At 38.0% G+C, this 19,790-nt stretch overlaps 1 protein-coding gene across 2 annotated transcripts; it reads left to right on the top strand.

Moving 5' to 3' along the window:
- Window positions 1–4,354: 4,354 nt before the first annotated feature.
- LOC146711243 (sterile alpha motif domain-containing protein 9-like) lies at window positions 4,355–18,724 on the top strand. 2 transcript variants are annotated; one of them, XM_085454005.1, is made up of 5 exons: window positions 4,355–4,396; window positions 5,350–5,519; window positions 7,996–8,051; window positions 8,144–8,180; window positions 13,131–18,724. In XM_085454005.1, exons 4-5 carry the CDS (start codon window positions 8,156–8,158, stop codon window positions 17,762–17,764), a joined length of 4,659 nt encoding a protein of 1,552 aa, XP_085310131.1. In that variant the 5' UTR covers window positions 4,355–4,396; window positions 5,350–5,519; window positions 7,996–8,051; window positions 8,144–8,155; the 3' UTR covers window positions 17,765–18,724. The 2 variants fall into 2 exon arrangements, with proteins under 2 accessions (XP_085310131.1, XP_085310132.1); XM_085454006.1 differs by lacking the exons at window positions 4,355–4,396; window positions 5,350–5,519; window positions 7,996–8,051 and having other exon boundaries at window positions 8,102–8,180.
- Window positions 18,725–19,790: the final 1,066 nt, after the last annotated feature.

The following is a 19,790-nucleotide window of genomic DNA, read 5'->3' as shown; positions in this document are numbered from 1 at the left end:
TTAATCAAAAAAGGAACAACTCATATGACTCCTACACAAACTACTGCCTAACACATAGATTAAGCTCGTCAAACATCTTTCTAATCAGTTCTTTGGCAACAACAGAATGACTTCAAGGCGTTGCCGTGTATTTGTGTAGTATGTTGGGTTGCATGGTACTAAGTGTGAGATTATAATATTATTTTATGCCATGTTACCCCTAATTAAAGATTGTGAATTATTATGTAGTTTTAGTTTGCATTATTCTCCTGAATTAGAAGAAGGTGGTAACTATTGCATTTGTTAAACTGATTTGCATTACATTAGACTGCTGATTTATTTAAGGTGTTTGGGCAATTACCCATTTTGTAGATGAGGAAGGACATGTTCTAGGACATCAAGATTTTTGCCAAAAGTTTAATATTAATATTAATATTGTTTTTGATTTCTGAAATCAACTTACTCCACCAACAAAACAGTAAAACAACAGTTCATACGCGTAATGAGTATTATTCTGGGCAGCTCTGTGTCTTCCTACATTGCTCCGAGCCCTCTTTCAGGCAAGCCAGTAACCTCTACGAGTCCTGTTTCAGATGAGAATGTTACTAACAGGTGTGGCCACGTAAACTTCTACGAGTCCTTTTGCAGACGAGAATGTTACTTAACCTGTATATTTTATGTACAGACCACAGGTTGCCTCAGTCGTTTTTTTCGCAAGGTGTGTTGAGTGTAAAATATTCACCTCAGTGGATTGTCGCCGGTCTGACGTCCGTCATCAACCCCCACTGTCGTGGACCTGTATAAGATGCTGGCCAGGACCCGAATTCACGTCCCTGGACTTTATCCTTTCCGGGAAAGGAGCTGTGCACAGGCTTCAACGCAGGTTTATCACGACGTCGGGACTTGATGAGGGGGTTTGGGTTCGAAGGACCAATTAAATGTCAAGGGTGAACAGTTATCAAACACTTAGGTGAAGAAATGACACTCAGACAGTTCAACAGTTAACGTGCACGGGTGAGAGCTTGAAAAGACTCACACCCCCACACTTGGCTTGCATCTTTATTTATTCACTCAGTATAGTGATGTCACATGGCAAAGCAAAGATAAAACAGGAACTTTAGCTGCACGCTCTTCACTCGTGGGGGGAGAACATGCAGTTCCTGGAACTTAATCTAACAATAACAGCTGGTTTTCACAACTTATTTTGGTTAATGCTTTGTACGCTTGCAAAGATGATTATATTTGCACACATCTCTTGTGATTTCCTGAACAGTGGTGAGCCACTGTTCAGAGAGTTTATGATAGAAAGACATTTGCATAAGCATGAAATATAAACACTTATTAGTATGTCACTCAGTTACATTTCATGACAATAAAAGTTAAAAATTCTCTGACAAATATCCAATGTTCTAAAAGTAAATTTAATCGGGTTATAAAATCCATTCCATTGTCACTTAAAAACATAGTTGTAAATGATATAATATATTCTGACATCTCCCCCAAGTTAAGGCAATTATATATAGATGGTATTCGATTTTGTGATGTTAAATGCAATAATAAGTTTCTTAGATCTTCATTAAGGAGTCTTTATTCTCCAAATTTACTTAGACATAATTACATATTAAAAGATTTCCAAAGGGAAGAAATTGAAAAAATAAGAACTGATTATATCACCTTCCCTATCCCTCCTAAAGGGAAAGAAGTCCAATTTAAAATCTTGAATAAAATTTACCCGACAAATAGACTCCTATAGATTCAAAATAGAAACGGGTAATTGTGTATTTTGTGAAACAGAAGAGGAGGATTTGGACCATCTATTCTTTTTGTGCAATTTTATACAAATATTTTGGTTGGATTTTCATACCTGGCTTTATTCCAGTGGGATTCAAATTACCCCATTTACCTTAAATATGATAATGTTTGGAGTGTTTTTGAAAGAAAAGAAAGCTAATTATGGTGTTAATGTGTTATTAATCTTGTGTAAGTATTTTATACATAAATGTCGCTTTTTTAAGACTAAACCAACACTAGCTTACTGGAAAAACGACTTAAACCTGTTGGTTAAATCTTTGACTTTAGTTAAAAAGAAAAAGGCTGCTTTTTTTGTTTCCTTTATGGAAGATTTTGATTTAGTGAGTTAATAATCTGTTAAATTATGTGACCCCATCTTTATTTTCACTATGTATGAAAGTTGCTAATATGTAAGAAATGTCTATTCTCTGAATCTGTAATATATGGTGCATTTTGTTTGTATGTTTAAATTACTAATAAAAAAATAAATAAATAAAAAAGCTCCACAATGCCATGGTTGTGCTCTCAACCAAACTCTGGTGTGGACAAGAGATATTTTATTTTGTATTCTTATGGTGACAGTTTATAATCAGAACTATCATTGATCAATCATTCATCATTGTTGAATCAGTTGATAGAATAATCTTTGATTTATATCTATGTTAATCTGAGCAAAGATTAATGTATGCATATTATCAGCACTTTAATCAGTCTATGGTTGTTCTGTATCATTCTTTCTATCTGCTTAAGTTGTTGCAAATGGTATTCACATCATTGTAGTTACACCTCCCGAAGCCGTGGGTCCAGTAGGACCTTTTACATTTACACACATATTCAGGTCTACACTAGGGCTGCCACGATTTGTCGACTAGTCACGATTACGTCGACTATCAAAATCGTCGACGACTGATTTAATAGTCGACGCGTCGTTTGAAGCTTTGTAAGATCACAAAAGACGCAGGAATAAGTAGTAGGATTTAAGTGTAATAACGGACTGAAACAGAAGATGGCAGCACTGCATGTACAAGGATGCCAGCTGCCGTTAAACCCCGAAGAAGAAGAAGCAGCTGTGTCCCATAATTCATAGTGCGGCCCAGCTCAGTTTCCAACAATGGCGGCAGCTACTTAGTTTTAATATTACTCTTATTATTCTTTCTGGGTCACAAAATAAACGTTTAACATATTTTCAGGCGGGAATGTAGCTGTGTAAACCTCAAATATCTGCTCAGTTTATCAAGACACCGCATATTTTCAAAAGCGCTCCGACGTTTTCGGAGACGTCTGTTACCCACTAGCTCGATAGCGAGCCGGGGGCAAGGCTAGCTAGAGCCCGTGAGAGCACCAGACTCCCGGCAAATCGTTTTCAAACCCACCGCCGTCTTTCGCTACTCAGGTTAAACATGATATATGAGTCACTAGATAACTTAAAAAGGTTATTGTTTGGTTTTTTTTAGTATTTTATTTGTTCCTGAGTAAATCGGTTTGGCTGAGATTAAAGTTATAGTTTTTACACAGCTGAATAAACGTCAAGCAGACAGCTGATTATCAGAAGTGTGAGATGTCCTGTTATATTTTAGATAGCAAGAGTTTATTAAACTTCACCGAAACAATCTGCAAACTTCATTAAAATGTAATAAACTATCATCTTGTCTTTATTTTTAGTTAGCACAGACCTTAAACACTTAAAGCTGTAAGCTAATGATAGTTATATGAGAGCAGATGCTGCTGGTGCAATAAGCTGTAGTTTTACGTCCAATGGATGATGATCTGATTAGTCGACTAATCGCAAAAATAATCGGTGACTAGTCGACTATCAAAATAATCGTTTGTGGCAGCCCTAGTCTACACCAACATGCACAAAGAGAGTCATGTAGGACACGCACACACTTATGGAGAACTGTGAGGGCGTCTCAGGACATGCTCCCTGTTTGACATACACACACTCACAATAGACACGAATAGATATACACACCACACACACTGGTTTTCTCTAAGTGCTGGACTGAGTGGAAACATCTGGAGGCCATATAAGGGGAACTTCCTGAGTTCTGAGAACTGACTGATACTTATCATGTGACTTGACGTCATCATTGCAATAAAAGCCTTGTGACATGCTTGTTCGGGGGAGATCAGCTCTGAAAGGTTTGTGATGCTCATCTTCCCCACATATATATGTGTATAATAAAAACCACTATTTTGACATCTACTGAGGACCATGCAGTCGTTTGTCTCCTCCTCAAAAACTCGAACCTTGACACTGGTCATGTGACAATTACAAACTTTACCTCATACAAACTTTACAGCACTTTACATATTTAACAAACCCATATTTTGTAATCACATATTTTAGACATGTTTTTTAATTAATGTTAAACTTTTATCATCTTATCTTATAAATAAATGAACTAAATTAAGCATGAATCTATCACAGAAACATGTAATAACCAACTTTATTTTAACTGTCTCAGGGACAGTTACAGTTTCTATTACTACACTTTCATTTTCAGTAGTGCCTAGTCCCAGTCAGAAAAGACACGCCCAGGATCACTAAAGCAGTTCTTTGTGCAGCACAAACCCACAAATCCCCATTTCCAGGAAGGGTGTAAAAGTCTACTGATCAGATTAGGTAAGTACTTTACTAGGGGTGGGTTTAAAAGATCAATTTCCTGATTCAAATCGATTTAGTTTTAATAATGGGATCTTGATTAATTAAATCCTGAATCCTGAATTTTTAAATATAAATGTATTTTGCCAGAAACTACGGAAGCGTAGAGCTGCCACCCAGGCAAAAGAAAAATACAAGTGTATCACGTTATAACGTGAAAGGTTTATTGTTCTAACAAGATACTTTTCCTGTTTGTACAATATACTATCATGTTTGTACAATATACTTTTCACGTTTGAACAACATAATATCACGTTATTACAATATACATAATTATCACGTTCGTACTTGTATTTTTCTTTTGCCTGGGTGGCAGCTCTACGCTTCCGTACGAAACACCAGAATCTCAGGTTAAAGCTCACAAAGCAATTTCAACAACCGCCGTGTACTTCAAGAACAGTTTCCCATCTTAAATCTCAGTTTTCTCCATTATCCGCTTGCTTATCACGTAGTGTACTGATGTATACGCCGCTGTTTTGTTTCTTTTTTTTTTTGTTTTGTTTTTTGTTTGTTTGTTTTTTGGGGTTGTTTTTTATGGAACTTTAATGATTCGTGTAACCGAATTATGACGCTTGTCAGAAGTTTACTTTCAGTGTGTAGCGCAGTCACGAATGACTAACATATCATTAAAGTTCAATAAATGCATACCTTTGCCTAACAACAAAGGCATAAATGTGTTTGGGGTTTTCTTCCACGTTATATCAGTTGCGCACGGAAGTAGCTGTCAATGCAAATAATCCGGGCGTTGCAGTTTTAAGCAACAGTGCGCGCTCCCGAGGACGGCAATCACTTTCTGGCAGACAGTCACTTTTTGGCACAACACCTGGTCTGTCCGATCCTTTTATCTTGGTAGAGATCACGCAGAGGTGTTTCCAAGTTTCACGCAATTCTTTTATTATCCATTTTCCTTACAGATGCATCTGGAGATCAGCAGACTGCATCCTAAAGGCAGATCTGAAGAATTCCGCACAGCAGTTACAGTTAGTCTTTGGTCTCCTCCTCCTAGAGTAAACACCCACGACAATGGAAAACTACTAGTAAAGTGACCAGGGGTGCTGACACCCTAACCCCCAACTTGTTTAAGGTACTGTCCGTTTGCCATTTGTCTGTCCCTCACCCTCAGTAACTCTTGCTTCCTGTCTTGGGGGTGGATGTTAACTGTTCCCCTGCCCTGCACCCCAGTTCCTTGTTCACATTCCAGGAATATTTTCTATTTATATGCTACCCCCTAGCAACCGCCATATTATAATATTGCAAGCAATCACACACTCTATAGTCTCCTTAACTCCTTAACTGTATATTAAGCAATCTATTATCCTCAACAATATGTACCGATAAATGATCAGAATTATAATATTTCTGTCAGTCTGAGTAAAACAGAATTGAATCGAATCGGAGATTGACTTGAATCAGGACTGAATTAGAATTAGAATTGAAATAAGGGACAATACCCAGCCCTAGTATACCCGTCAAACAAGAAAGGTCATTACATTTTAAGACTAAGAGTGTTTATTTCTGGAAATGTAATAAGTTAAAAACAAAACAAAGTTGTAGTTTAACATTGCAAATCACAAAAAAAATAAAGCTTATAATTTAGTTAGATTAGAGCATCTGTTCCTGGGATGGTTCTGGATCTTTGTGACCCAGCATTTTGAGTTCTTGTATTTTATATTATAGTTTATGTTCTAAGCCCTTGGTTGTACTGTTTTGATTATTGTCAGGTTTCAGCTATGGTTGTCAAGTGAGTTCTTAGGTTTTGTGTGATGGTTTCCCTATGTTCCATGTTGTTTCTATTGTGCCTTTCTGTCCCATGTTCTGTCTCCCCAGTCTGTTAAATTTACATGTCTTGAGTTCAGTCAGTGTGTTTCCTGTTTTACTTTGAAGGTCTGTGTCCCATGTCAGTGTTTCTAGCCTTTCTCGATATGCGTACTTGTGCGTACTTGCGTTCTCGTGTACTCGTGATACGTCATCAGTCGGAGACCAAGTACACATCAAGCTGAGAACACGAAAAAGTCCCGGATGTGTTCTCACTCCGCCCCTTTTATCGAGTATGCATCGGTGGTGACTTGTGTGGACTTGGGCCCTTTCTCAATTCTCAAGTACGCGAGTACGTACTCGCTGAGAACGCATGGGAGTACGGACTTGCCGAGAACGCGAGTACGGACTTGATGATGTCACAGGTCCGGAGTTTTTACTGCCGTCCCCTCTTAATTTAACTGTGAGTAATATGTTATGAAGCTTAACTTTAATCACAGCCAAACCGGTTTACTCAGGAACAAATAAAACACTGAAATAAACCAAACATTAACATTTAGAAGTGATCTAAGTGACTTATATATCATGTTTAACCTCAGTAGTGAAATCTCTATTAATAAAAATAGTGTACGTGTACATACGTGTACATACCTTAATAAAAACAAGCAGGTGAGATGTTAGAACGCTTTTATTTTTATTTTAGTGGACACTCAATACAATAAACAGCTACTGGGGTTTGGGGTTTGTTTAACCTGAGTAGCGAAAAGACCGCGGGGGGGTTGAAAACGATGTGCCGGGAGTCCACTGTTCTCGCCGGCTCTAATAATCCTCGACCTCGCTGTCTGCTATGGAGCTGGCGGGTCACAGAAATTCAGACCACAGATATCATTTATTCTTTTAGCACTGTTTAAATTGTTTTGTTCAAATTATGTTCAAATTAATTACCTCATCTAAGTACTTATTTGCAAAACATTGCATTGGATACAAGCCCATGTGTACGAAAGAAACAACAATTGTATTCATATGAAGGGAATGAATTTATTTCAATAAAGTAACTGACACCATGTGCTATTTTCAGAACAATTTATACTTTCATCCTTTATGCTTGTCTGAAAAACCTTACGACAAATACATAACCTAGCATACAGTTTCATTTATGGTCAATAGAACTGAAGACATACACCGATCAGGCATATCATTACAACCACTGTATTTTGTTGGTCCCCCTTTTGCTGCCAAAACACCCCTGACCTAGATGGGACCAAGATGCAAGTTTGAAGGTTGGGGCTTTATGGATCGGACTTGTTTGTTCAGTATATCCCACAGATGCTCTGTGTGGATTTTGGAGGCCAAGTCAACACAACAAACTCATTGCTGTGCTCCTCGAACCATACCTGTTTTGTGATTTATGGTCAGTGGTAACTTTAACTTTATTGTCCCCAATGGGAAATTTATTTGCAGTATGTCCACACATGAAAAACAGAAGAAGAAAAAAAGATTAGACAAAGTCATCTTTTTCCATTGATCCATGGTTAGTTCTGATGCTTACGTGCACATTGTTGGCACTTTCTCTGTGGTGAACAGGAGTCAGTATGGGCACCCTGACAGGTCTGTGGCTAAGTTTATCTATTCTTTTTACCAAATGGGCCAACCCTCACTGCCCATATGTATTGGTAAGCCTTGGCCACTCATTACCCTGACCCAATATGCCTGATCTGTGTATATCAACAGTGAATTTTGGATACATGTAATTTTCAAACATTTCATTTTAAAATTTGAGAGCATCCTGATTTTGTCACCAACAGAAATACTGAAAGAGGGATGATCAACTAAACTGGTGCTCTATAGTCTTGTCGATGTGGTAAGTATGATCTTCTACTGCACCTGTGCAAGTCAATTTATTAGAAAATACAACATAGTAAATATTAAATGTAATGTTTTTTCTATTTATAGAAACAATAAAAAATGGAAAGTAGCTGCTCAGACATGGGTAAGTATTAAATGCTGTATATCAAAAGACCAGTTTAGAAATAAAGGCCTAATATAGGTAGAAAAGTACAGTTCCTTTATACAATTATGTTTCAATCTGTAACCAGAGAATAAAAAGAAATACTTTGTTCATTTCATATTTGGGAAATTTTTTAATGTAATAAATATTCTAATTTAATTCAAATTAGTTTACTGCTTGCTACTAATTTGATAAAACATTGATAAGTAGTAAATTTCTTGGTAATAATGTACTGATATAACTAGATCACTGTAATATTTGGATTAAAATTTATATTAACATACCGTATTTTTCGGACTATAAGGCGCACTTAATGAATTTTCTCAAAAATCATCAGTGTATGAATTCTGGTTGTGCTTACCGACCTTGAATCAATTTTATGTGGTACATGGCGCTCAAAAATCTGTCAAAAATGTTTTAGTTTTAGTTTGGTGAGCTATGAAGCTGCACCGCTTGATGGATTGTCGGAGCATTATGGCTGCTGTAGTCAGGAGCCTCGCGGAGTAATCTGGGTCCAAAACTCCATCTGCTTCAGGTGCCAAAGTCAAACGAACTCTGTGGCATCACTGAGAGTTAAAAACTGTCTAAATTCTTTCATCTATAATAAATTGATCAGCGTTGCTGCTTTACCAGGTGTAACAATAAAGTTCAACATCCAGGCATCCATGAAAACAGAATTTATTAAATTTAACAGAGTTAGAAGTTAGCAGGGCGTTTGCTCACTAGTTTCCACCTAAACATGATATGCCATGTTCTGAGAGATTTCTGAAAAAATTAAAACGTACAGCTCTGCTATCACTTCCAACATAAATGAAGACAGAAAACTAAACAGCACTGACGTTTGTAGGGTTACTGAAGTCGGACCAGCTGGTATATAATGATGTGCTACATGATCGATGGTTAGGAACAAATGTAATCACATGGCAGGATGTTGTAAACGGACCAAACTTCAGTCAGGAGAACAATTGAGATAATCCATCCACAATACAAGGTTAGTCATTAATATACTGCAACAACATGGGAATAGAGCGGCTGCGAAAGAATTCAACAGTAATGAATCAATGGTAGGGAAGTGGAGGAAGCAAGAAGAATGAGTTGAGTAAAGTTTGACTGTTTTGTTTCGTGTAATGCGCCTTATAATCTGGTGCGCCTAATGGCCTGAAAAATACAGTAAATGTATTTATCTATTATTTTCTATGCTATATTCTATGCTCAGAGTTAAGTTTACTCTTTAGTTTAGTTAGTTGTTATTTAATTGTGTGAAGGGAACCTGCAAAGTAAAAATTTTCATTGCTTTGCATAACCATGAGGTACATGACAATAAGCTTCTTGAATCTTGACCATTAAAAGGTTGTCAAAGCCTATAATATTAATACTTAAATGCTAATGGTTAAATGCTCTCTCCTTTATATTCCAAGCAATGGCTTTTGTTTAAAGGTTATAATGTTAATATTATATTTTTATTGTTGTGATATCTTCCCTAAGAAATACGAGAAACCATTTTACTGTATAATAGCCATGAATCAGGATGAAAAATGCTTTACTGCCCATTTAAATTGCATCTCAAATTTTATCTTTTAACTGAAAACCAGTAATGTATAAAATTGTTTATTAATTATAAATCAATCATGGATAAAAGGGCTATTTTACTATACAAAGACACCACTGGAAACAAGGCCTTAATTAAACTAGTTTAACTCTTCTGGGCTGGAATAAATGGGGGTGGGGGGGTGGCTGCATTGCATTTTAGCTCTGCCGTGGCCACAGGAGCTGATCTCGCTAAAAGGAAGATGATTCTTGCAATTCCACCAGCATCCCAGAAGCCTAAAATAGCTCCGGGTCTGTTTTGTTATGGAAGCTGCTTCAAGACCCATGCAGACCAAATTATATTATAGTTTCTGTGTTGAATATGCTTAAATTTAGGTGATGTCATTTTGGTTATCAGATTGTTAGGCTTAAAGCAGACAAACAGGAATCAGTCTAATAATCTCCACATAAACATTTGACTTTTGAAACATTCCTACTGTGCAAAAGATGGAACAAAACAGTGTCAAACGCACAATTTCACATTTTCAGGGTAGGCAATGCAGAGCAGAGCACTGCTTCTTAAATGTGCTCCAGTGGACCTGGTAGATTTGTGCGATCCGTACAGGCATTTGCATCAGAATGCTGGTAGTCACTAGGCTAAATTGGTCGCAAAGAGGTGATGCTACACCTCCTCTCAGTTGCTTTAATTACTAGCAAGTTGTCGTAGTCATTCATGTTTTACATCAAAGCTGTCGGCTTGTCTGCAAACTTCTTGCTGAGCAGCAGTAAAACTGAAGTGTGTGAAGCAACCTGTAGACTGAGAGCATTTGCCTTGAAAGTTAAAGTTGTGCACTGAACCTCTCACGGGCAGATGTAGTCACTTCAAGTAGAGCAAAAGCAGAGAAAAACACCCAGGTGCAATTACACATGTGACTTGGGTTTCAAGATCAGTCTTACCAGCAGAGTGACATCTCCCATTTAGAATATGGACTATTTGGGTGTTGAAAAAGACTGTTCTTTAGCTTTTGTGTCACAATAGCATGGAGAAATTTCACCAGCACCTCATTCAATTTTGCAAGGGAAGAAAAACTGAATTATTAAGAGCTTGCTTGCAGCTGACAGAGCCAATAGCCTCTCTCACCCCTCAGGCAGTACTGAGGAAGTGGGATTTTCAGCACTGGCTGTCCTCCCAGCTGCTGGATGTGAGATGCCATCTCAGCCATATGATGCGAATTTAACCCAAATATCTTCTAGCTCTCTGTCAGTGAGACCCAGAGACTGTTCACTCGCAGTGTCCCCCTATGTTTGAGGGTTACAAGAAAATCACTGATGTTAGGTTTATCCAAGTAAAAACCTTGCTGGAACAATATGAGACAACCTACAGCAGCAAAACAAGATGCAAGACAGAGCTCTTTATATATTTTCGCACGTGAGGGAGGCCGACCGAGGTCAAGTGCCATTCCTTTACTTGAACTCTGTCAGACTCTCGGCCGGCTTTCCCGTAGAACTCCTTTTATTCTTGTTACATGAATATGCATAGTTTCATTAACATGTGACATGTTAGAATAGGCATTTGTGTGAATAGAGGATATCTGTCTGTGTGTACGTGTGGGTGTGTGTATGTTTGTGGGTGTGTGTGAAAATATGACACCTTAAGAATGTGTAGAGTGCACCTAGACCCTCAGCAGACCTAAATAAGGATGAGACATTCTATCAATATATCGAAAAATTACATATCTCTAAGCATAAATGAGATACTTCACAATTATCGTAAACTTATTTTTTTCAGACAATCGGGTTACCCTGGTAACATTTCTACTGTGTTGTTATGGGCCTAACTACAAGATCACTTCAGTGCAGGGTTTTTTTTGTGTGTGTGTTAATTAGTTGAGGAAAATTTTTGAGCGGTCTACAACTTTTGAGGAGTGGCAATATGAACATTACCTTTGTGTTCTTGTTCTTTGTGTAATCAAAATAAGAGTAAAGTGCAAACTGTGTCCAAGATAAGGACAACTGCTAACACATCTTGAGCTCTTTACAAACATCTGCAAAGACAACATACAAGCAATGGCGGCAGCTACTTAGTTTGATTATTACTCTTTCTGTGTCACAAAATAAATTTTTAAGATATTTTCAGGCGAGAATGTGGCTGTGTAAACTTCAAATAACTGCTGGCATCACAAGTGCTCTGACGTTTTTGGAGATGTCAGTTACCCACCAGCTCAAAAGCTAGCCAGGGGTTCAAGGCTCACAAGAGCCGGCTAGAACAGCGAACTCCCAGCACATCGTTTTCAACCCCCCCATGGTGTTTCGCTACTCAGGTTAAACATGTTAAATAAAGCTGGGCTTACACTGTGCGTTTTTTGGCCCATTTTGAGCTGATTTTTCAGTCGTGCGACCGTTTTGGTGATTGGCCCGATTCTGGCCTTCATCGTGCGTCGAGCATCGTGTAGTATACGTGGGGTAACGACAAGCGATTAACACCTCACGACCAGCTCCCGATCATCAATCGCTTGGTCGGGAGGATTTCAAACCTGTGTGAAATCCTCATGACCGTCGTGAGGGTGTCACCGCAGCTTCTCACACTGCGCACGCGCAAACACATAAATGTCGGTGAAAAAGACGGAGTAGCACGGCAGTGCAGCGTGTGATCTGGACACAAGCGATGGAAGGCACTTGTAGAACTATGGCAAGCTCATCCAAGCCTTTTCGATGTGACCTCACAAAATTATCACGACCACAACAACCGTGAAAATTGTTGGATCTACACTGCTGCTCAATCACAGCTGCCTGATCAATGTTTTTCATTAGCAATTTAGCAAAGCTGATGGTGGTGGTGTGTCTGTGTGAGTGAAAGACAGAGAGGGAGAGCGAGCGACAGTATTTCTGTTATAACCTTCATTTTGTGTACGCACAGTGTGAGCACTCAGGTCAGAGCATCGGGCCGTATAGTGTGAGACCTGCATCGTGACCTACAAACTTCTAACCCCTCCGAGTCAATCATACAGTTTGTGCAGAAGCTGAATAACGCGACTGAAAAAAATCGCACAGTGTATGCCCAGCATTAGTCACTTAGATAACTTAAAAATGTTATTGTTTGGCTTTTTTCAGTGTTTTATTTGTTCCTAAGTAAATCAGGTTGGCTGAGATTGAAGTTATAGTTTTCACAGAGCTGAATAAATGTCAAACAAAGAACTGATTAAACAGAAGTGTGAGATGGTAGAATTTACTCCAGTTTCCTGTTATATTTGAGGGAGCAAAGAGCAGACGGCTGAGTTTACTAAACTCCACCGAGACAAGTATAGTATACTAAGTATACTACAAGGTTATTTCAAATTGTTGGGTGTAAGTGGCAGTAAGTAACTTAATGTAAATAACTTAATTGATTTCAAAATTTTGTTTCAGAGTGGTGTAAGCTGCCGTATAACAGCTGGACAGAATCTCATGTTAGTTCCTGGCTGAAATCCATTGGAATAAAAGAAATGTACAGAGTAAAAATGTTGGAGGCGGAAGTGACGGGACCAGTACTCGAAAGTGTAGACCGGGATTTCCTCAACGAAACAATTGGAATGAAAAGTGGCCAAATTAAACACCTGCTGAAGAAACGAGATGAGCTTTTAATACCGGAAGAGCAGAAAATAAAAAATAAAAGTGATTTGCCTCGTAAGAGTAGAGATGGCAAAAAAGAAGCTGATACAGATGTAGGACAAGAACCAAAGATTTCATCACAAGAGCTATGTGATGGAGCAGAGGATAAAAATATTCCTACAGAGAGCAATGACAACATATCCACTACAGAAGTGATTTTCTGTGACTATCGTAAATTTGACCAGGATGAAAAGGACTTCAGGTACGTGAAACATCATGTGCTTCCTCCTGAGACAGGGACTGAAAACATGATGGTTCCATGTCATGAATATAAGTCACTTGAGATTGCATACAAACTAGACTCAAAGAGGTTACAAGTAAAAGTAGCCAGTGAAGTGTTAAGATTTGCATGTGCATGCATGAATATGAGAGCAAATGGGACAATTCACTTTGGCATCATGGATAAAGTCAAAGGAACTCACAAGCATGGAGAAATCATCGGGATACCTGTAAACTACCAAGAAGACTTTATAGAAGCATTAAATTACATTGAAAAATGCTTTGAAGAGCCACAACACAAAGTTGATGCCAGAAAATGCATAAGGCACCCGCGATTCATTGAGGTGCTTGACAAGGAAAGTAGTGGGAACACATGGGTCATTGAATATGATATTGTCCCAAAAGCAAGCATTGTAAAAGATAAGCTTTACTGTGTTGGTGTTCCTAAATTCTCTGAAAAAGACAACACAGAAAAGTGTGAAGAGAAAATTCCCTATTACAGAGTTGGAGCAAAAACACCACGTGTACCTAAAGATGAACTTGTTCTTTTCATTCAAGGACTGAGAGAAAAAGACCAAGAAAGAGAGGAGGCAGAATCTATAAGCAATGAAACTCCTCTGGAGTTTGAAGAGGATCAAAAGAGGAAACTTGCTATCCTCCTAACATGTGGGAAAAAACACATGGACAACTCTCTGTTTTACATTGTTGTAACAAACAAATTCCAACCAGCACATCTTGACAACATAAGCTTCTTAGTTCACATGAATTTATTCTGTGTGTTTGACTTTGACCCAGATTCAAAGACATCTGGTCTTTGTGGAACATACAAGAAACAGAAAAAAGTAATCTTTCACTTTTTTGATGACTATGCAAAAGACAAGAGATTAGCAACTGATGACATCAAAAAGTCTTTACAACTTTTCGAGAGAATAAGTTGGATTTTCTGCAATGGAAGAAACAACTTCCCAGATGGAGAACAACCCTGTGATGAGAAAACCTGGCTCAAAGACAGAAAAAAGAAAATGAAAAAAGTAGTGTCACTCATCTGTAATGAAATCCTTCCCAGACGTTCATTTGTTGTCCTTTTCCTGCTCATGTCCGATGTTGAACAGCCACTTGTTGAGACTTTCCATGAATTCTACTCAGAAATGAGCGGACATGAATTTTTGGCAGTCATATCAGAGTCAAAGGAAAACTACAAGAAGTGGTCAAGTCTTGCCCAGGTGTCCTCCCCCATTTCTGATCTCAAAGAAATCAGCATTGTTGGAATGCCACTGAGTCACGTGGATGCCACAGTTCAAAGCATTCAACTATTGAAAAATCAATCCAAAAGGACATTACCAGTCCCAAATGGAGGCGTATGCTTCCTAAAGTCTGATGACGAGGCTAAGCTAGATTCTTTGGAAATCATCAGTGTTGATCAGTGCAATGATACAAAACTAGAGATCATGAGTGAGGAGGAAATCCAACAAACTGAGAGCTACTTCTATCGAGGTGGAAAGATCAACTGGATCAACTTCTGGCTTGCTGATAAACACAAGTGTGAGATGATTATAGAGAGGGATGCCTACAAAGAAGCAAATAACATTCTAGAAATTATAGTACATCGTCCCAAAGCCAAACGCCCCATAGAGAGTGTGAACATATACCATCATCCAGGTAGTGGTGGAAGTACAGTTGCACGGCAGATCCTCTGGAGGTGGAAAAATAAAGTGCGATGTGCCGTTGTTAAGCAGGGTAAGGAACTCACAACTGTGCATGAACATGCAGTGAAACTGAGGGAACATGATGAAAATGACAAAAATAACTGTCTCCCAGTGCTGCTCCTGCTAGAGGACCACAATCCAGATTACATCAATGACATCCAAGTGCACCTTCAAAATGTCATTGCAACCAAAAAGATAAGTTCCTCTGTGTTGTGCTTCATCCTGCTCATCTGCAACAGGTCAAACGATCCAGAAAGAATTTGCAAAAAAGCACCATCTCAAAAAGTAGCAGTCACTCACAAACTGTCCGTAGAAGAGAAGCCTCAGTTCTCAAAAAAGCTGGAGCAACTCAAACTGCAGTTTGAACCGTACTTTATCCTCACATTTGTACTGATGACTAAAGGGTTTGAGCGAAGCTACATTAAAGACTTTGTAAAAAATCTTCTAGATAAAACCGATCATTCATCATCCATCACTCGTCTCATCAGATTTGTGGCTCTCTTGAATTGCTACGTAAAAGAGTCATACATATCTGTGTCACACTGTGAGGCATCTCTCGGCATTGCAACATATATGGATAGAACTCAGTACCATGCCTTTGTGGATCATCTAAGTGAAGAAGCCAGGCTCATTTTTATCCACCTTAACCAAAGTTCAACACACATTGAATCCATACGAATTATTCATACACTGGTGGCAGAAGAAATTCTGAGTCAGCTGTCTGCTAATTTGCCTCAGAGTGATATTGCCATGGATCTCATCAGTGATAAGGTACTGATCAATCACAGGTTTGGCAGAGATGAGTTTCTAAAGTTCATCAGAGCTCTTTTCATTAGACGCAACAAGAAGAGCAGAGGAGATCCTAAAGACACAACTTTTTCACCCCTTATTGAGCATGTCTGTGATGTTGATAAAGGGGGTGTTCAGAAAGCTGTTGATCTTATGAAAGCTGCTTACATAGCTTTAGGAAAAGATGCATGTGTAGCACAACAGCTTGCTCAGCTGCTTTACACTCATAATAGATTTGAAGAGGCTCTTGAATGGGCAGAGGAAGCAAAATCTCTTCTTCCATATGACACATTTATCCTTGACACACTGGGACAAGTGTATAAGCGGTGGTTTTATCACTTGTATGATACCCTTAAAGAAAAAGAACCATCTCCTGAAAGGTGCACTGAAATCATAAGCACAGCACTCAAAGGAATCTCTGCCTTTCGGGCCTCTGAAAAAACACCAATATATGATACTGTCGGCTTTAACAATTCATACTATGGGGAAGTAGATGTTGGTTGCAGGCTCCTAAAATTCCTGTCAGGAGTAGATGTTTTTTCAAACGCTACTGGAAAATCAGAGCTGATGCGGTACCTGCTGACAGACTACATACCAGCAGAGGTCAAAACACCCTGGCAGAAGTTTCATCAACAGTTGAAAGGCTTACAGAGGAGCTTGAGCCAAGCACTTGAGTGCATTTCTGAGGAACTCAGCTATTTTCAAACTGACATTAGTGAAGAGGATGAAGAGCTTGATGCAAGAGATCCAGAGCAAGTGCACAATCCAAGAAAGTGGTTGACAAAGAAGAGTGCTGTATATGCTGAATTTTTTTGTCTTACACCAGATGAGAGTGATCAAGCAACAGAAAGCAATGACATTGACATGGCTGGTCCGGTTGAAAAGCTTTCTCCATTCCAAAGACAGATGAGGGCCTACAAGCTTGGTGGAGGAAATGTTACATCTATCATCTCACTACTTTATGACAAGAAACCAGAGAGGGCAGGAAAAAAACTTGAGAAAATCTTTAGCCTGTACCCAGAAAATCTGACCCGGAAGGACCTTGATCCAACAGAACTCACAAACTTCATCTTTTGTCAGATAGCTCTCAACTGTATTCTACCTGGTTCCTCAAAGCTTCTGTCTCTTCAAAAGTTACAAGAACTCAGCAGGAGATTTGTGACAAAAGGCAAACAGATGTCATCAGCAAGTGCTCTGTTCCTTCTCTCCCTTCTGTTTTGGCCTGAGACAAGTAATGAAGTCACTCATAATGACACTGAAATTCTTTTATCTGCCATTGATGCCCTTCAAAGACTCTGTGAGCAAAAGATCCAACAAAGGTCTCAGAGGAAAAGCAGGATTGTGACACACTTCTTTCTGGCAAAGGCAAGAGGTCTTAACAAGATTGTTCACAGAAGTGCTATTGGAAAGGAGATTAAAGGCACTCTAAGTGAAAGAAAACTAAAATGGCTGGGAGGAGAAGTATGGAAAACAAAACAAGTTGTGCAACTTCTCAAACGGGTTGAAGGGTGGACAGAAAATGAAACCTTGTTTGTGAGATGTGGAAGCGGAGGCAGCAAGATCAGAGTCATTCCTCGATATAGTGCCTCCCTGCCTCACGGAAACGAAAAAGTCAACTTCTACTTGGGCTTTTCATTTGATGGTGTAGTTGCCTGTGACATCCAACTGATGGACTAATGTCTTCAGTGTAAATCTCCAATAAGTAATAAGTAATAGTAAATGTAGTTCACATGACCTTGACCTATAAAGAGTTACAGAGACCATTTGTTGATTTTACAAATTTAATAAGGCCAGTGTGAAACATGAGTTATTTCTTTCTGAGTTTGTTATTGTTTCAGTTCCAAATACCTTTTTTTTGCATGTACCACTGATCTTTATAATTATGACAACTGTAACACATATTAATGCAGCATTGTGTGCATATAACTCCTTACTGGGATGGATATATGGAGTTAAACTTGTACTGTTCTAACAGTAGTTCAGATCGGTAATTACATATGATTCACGTTTGTGTTGACTTGTCTGTACTGAATACCAATGTTGTTTCTTTACTTGTAAAATTGTGATGTTGTATTTGCTCACAAAAATGTCTTGAAAAAGAGTTTTTAATCCTAATTACATTTTACTTGGATAAATAAAGGATAACAAAAATAAAAAGAAGAATGTTCAAAAAGTCAGAGTTTAAAAAAAACATGCAAAAAAAGAATAAGAATCACTGTAAATAATGTATGAAACTATTTTTTAACAGCGTTTACATTTGGAAAAATGTTAAACATTGTGTTTTTCTGTTGTTAGCATATTTTTTTAAATGATCTTTGAATGGTGAAACAAAGTGTGCCTCATTTCTAGAAAAAAAAAAGGATATTCTTGAGAGACTGCAAATGTGTTCTGAGATAATTTTAATGTGGGACAATACAGTTCTTGTACAGACGTTCATGTAAATACAGACTGCTTTCCCACAAGCATTGCTTTTTCTACTTGACAATGTTTGATGATAGTACTTTCTTAACTTACTGTTTGTATTCATTTTGTGTTTGTATCATGAAATGTAGAAATGTTATTTGCATTTACATTTATTTAGTGAAAACCTCAGTGTTCAACATCCAGTGCAGAAAAAATAAAAGTTAAATAAAGTTAAATACATCAGAAGTTATGAATTGGTTTATTTAAATTGAGACATTTTACATTGAAAGTTTTAGGTTGAAAACTGAAGCAAAGTACATTATTTCATAAATATGAGCCAATTAATTTTCTTTCATGGAATGGTATACTTCAAGAAGTAAACAGTTTACAGAATTAAAAATAATAATAATAAGACTATACTTACCAATAACGTCTGCCTGAATGACATCTGTATATTGCTGAAATCATTTTCAAATGCTCACTAGCATTTATTAGTAGTAGTGAAAAACAATTGCAGCACACCAATATAAAATTCCTTTCAGATTTATGAAGGATGCAGTTTTTTCAGACGATTGTGTCAGACATAAAAAAAAATGCCATACCAAATACAATTTGACGAACATCATCAATCAATTATAGTTGTGGTACTTACTGCTTTAACTAACCCATTACTGGCAGAGATTCTCCTTTAAGTAAATAGTTCAATTCAAATGATCAAATGAGGAAAGCTAATAAAACAAACAGGATTAAGTAGTAAAGCCATTTTAAAGCCATGTGAAAAGTAGTTTGTTCATTCAAACATCCTGCCACACATTTTAACTGCAAATGGTGATGCTACTGTAGAACCTTTAGGCCTTGAACATGCCTTTAATAGTCCGTATAATAGTAAAACACATTTGAAAGCTCTATACTTTAAAGACTTTTCAGATGGTCTCACCCACAGAGATCTTCACTGGTCTAAAGATTTCAGAGAAAACTTCTGCCAAGAAGTAATTATCAATTTTAAGTTGGTTAAAAATGAAACTCAAGTTTCATTTTAAAACTTTTTTCTTCTGTGCCTGGCTGTGATGCCATTCCTTGTCAAGAAAGCTGAGGGTGGTTTCCCTCTCTTGCTGATGGAAGCAGCATGGACTGCTTTTATTTTAAAAGCAGCAATGGCAATTTCCCTTTTGAACTATAGTGGCAATTGCTTGTTCCATGGTTATGGCTGCACAGGAATACTCATTCTCATAGGTCATTTACTACAGATCCACTTTGTACAACACTTCCACCATGATCAGCTGCCTGATCACATGTGGTT

This window comes from Copadichromis virginalis, linkage group LG4 (genome assembly GCF_057382275.1).
Source record: "Copadichromis virginalis isolate Kocher_CV1m ecotype Utaka linkage group LG4, C_Virginalis_male_GT1.1, whole genome shotgun sequence".
NCBI classification, from domain to species: Eukaryota; Metazoa; Chordata; class Actinopteri; order Cichliformes; family Cichlidae; genus Copadichromis; species Copadichromis virginalis.
This window is presented reverse-complemented; position numbering and strand designations above follow the sequence as displayed.